The sequence below is a fragment of the Austrofundulus limnaeus genome, unplaced genomic scaffold, assembly GCF_001266775.1.
Source record: "Austrofundulus limnaeus strain Quisiro unplaced genomic scaffold, Austrofundulus_limnaeus-1.0 Scaffold699, whole genome shotgun sequence".
NCBI lineage: Eukaryota > Metazoa > Chordata > Actinopteri > Cyprinodontiformes > Rivulidae > Austrofundulus > Austrofundulus limnaeus.
In genome coordinates, this window is record NW_013953101.1 from 179993 (window position 1) to 182064 (window position 2072).

General features: G+C 41.5%; 1 protein-coding gene across 1 annotated transcript in view; it reads left to right on the top strand.

Annotated features, from left to right (window-relative positions):
• Window positions 1-2072, top strand: part of fam135b (family with sequence similarity 135 member B) — a gene marked incomplete in the record, with an annotated part of 86586 nt that overhangs the window by 59975 nt on the left and 24539 nt on the right. Inside the window, 2 exon segments of the mRNA XM_014027924.1 lie at window positions 1291-1364; window positions 1441-1595. Of these exon segments, the coding sequence (XP_013883378.1) occupies window positions 1291-1364; window positions 1441-1595 (229 nt within the window).

Below are 2072 nucleotides of genomic sequence, written 5' to 3' on the forward strand. Positions count from 1 at the left end.
TGTGATGAATGTCTGCCACGTGTCAAACAAAACAAACTGAATTAACTTACTTTAACGATCCTGTTGTTCAGTAATTTTTGAAATAGCTACAAAGTTGTTCTTCTGTGTCACCTTCAATATTCCCTCAGTAATAAATCTGTTTGTGGGTTAATCCTGTGGTCGCTCAAAAATGTAATCCGTCCATCATTTTTTGAGCCACGAGTTTCTTTTTCACAAGTCAGTCTTCCCAACTCTGATACGACCTGGCTCAGAGGGGCATCAGAGGTAGTTCTCCTACTCTACTTGCCACCTCTGTTTTTTCTGAATGTACTGGGAGGGACAGAACATGCCTCAGTCCCGGACGTAGCTGTCCTATGAATGAGGCGAGTGACTTGCCCAAGGACGCTTCAACCTGTGACTGAATAACAGGGAATTGAACCGCCAACTCTCTGATCAGAGGATGACTCCCTTTACCACTCAGCCACAGCCACCCGTAAGATTTAACCAAAACAGCTATAATTCTTTCATTTCTCGAAACAGGATCTTAGTCGGCAATTCTGGCATGACAAGTGGCAGGCAATTCCTTAAAGGGGCTATATCATGTAAAATCAATATTTTTTAAGTTTTGTATCATGTTATAATATTATACTCTCATCAAAAACATGCCCAGAGTCTTACTTTGACTCATTCATGTATGTTTGAGAAATCCTGTGCTGTCCTGAGGCAGCCAGGCAGGGGAGCAAAAACAACTGTTTGGGACTAGAACCACCTTTTGGGACCAGCTCCTCCTCTGGGCTGAGCTTCCTCATCACAGAGCACACCTCCCCACCCCCCGCACCCCGCCCATGACTCCTGCAGTCTCTCCACAGCAACAAAGCAAACAACTGGTGAAACAGAAACAGTCTGCTGAGCTACCAGTACTACTTGTTAGTGCAGCTCTTTTCAGATTCACAATACCTTTGAGAAAATGTATTTTCAGATGCCAAATAAACTACGCCAAGCTTCCGYATCACAGTGCATGGGCGTGACAGAAACGGAAGGTGGTTCTTAAAGAGACAGATGCCAATTGCAAGGTGTTTAGAAATAGAAATGATGAGAATACAAGTTTATTTTTTATTCAAACATAAAASAGCATTTTAATAACAACTGAAGGTGACATAGATACTTTATTATGGTATAGAATTTAAATATATTCCTGAGAAACACATAATATTGCCCCTTTAAAAGAATTCCTGGAGTTTAATATTTCTTTAGAAATGCCAAATAGAAAAGCTGTTTGTCTGTCTGTTTGTTTGTTTGTGGAAACAATAGGTCAGGAGGTTCTCTGAAGCATATTTCTTTACCGAGCACCCCAAAGAGATCTCTCTGACATTTCAGGAGGAACTGTAAGTATTGGTTTTCACATGAACATCTTTGGGTTGAATGAAATAAACCACTTATTAAATTATTTTCCTGTCAAAGTATCAACAGACATGGGCAGATAGCTGCAGAGGTCCGGTGCTCAGACTATTTGACAAAAATGCCTCCTTTACCTGTTGAGTGCCTGGATATTGATGGAGACTGGAACAGCCTACCCATCATCTTTGAGGACCGATATGTTGAATCTCTACAAACAGGTAGCACTGATTTTCTCACAATGCATAATTTATTTGGTATCTCTGAAATTGTACTTAAATTATTTAATTCATTCTTCACAGGCAATCTATTCATATGAAGTTCCACAATGATTCAATTTAAGCATTACACTTTTAAACCTATACATGCCCTTATTGAAAAATGTAATCTGAAGACAGCGTCAATTTTCACAACTATGCTATGGTCCCCTTTGGGGGGGTGGGTRGACAGCCCTCCCGGAGCGGGTGCCTCTGGAGGCTCCGAGCTTAGGGTCCTTCTCGGGGTCTTTGGTGCTGTTYTCCCTTATGTCAGCTTCAGGCTTTACAGGTCAGCTCTGTGGTCCTCCACAGTCACTTTTAAACATTCCATTGGAGAGGCCTTGTAATGCATGTACATGCATGCTCACAACCGCACACAAACAGGTGTTTAAATCCTGGGTTTTCTGGTCGGACACTGATTGAATGGTTTGTGCATATGTT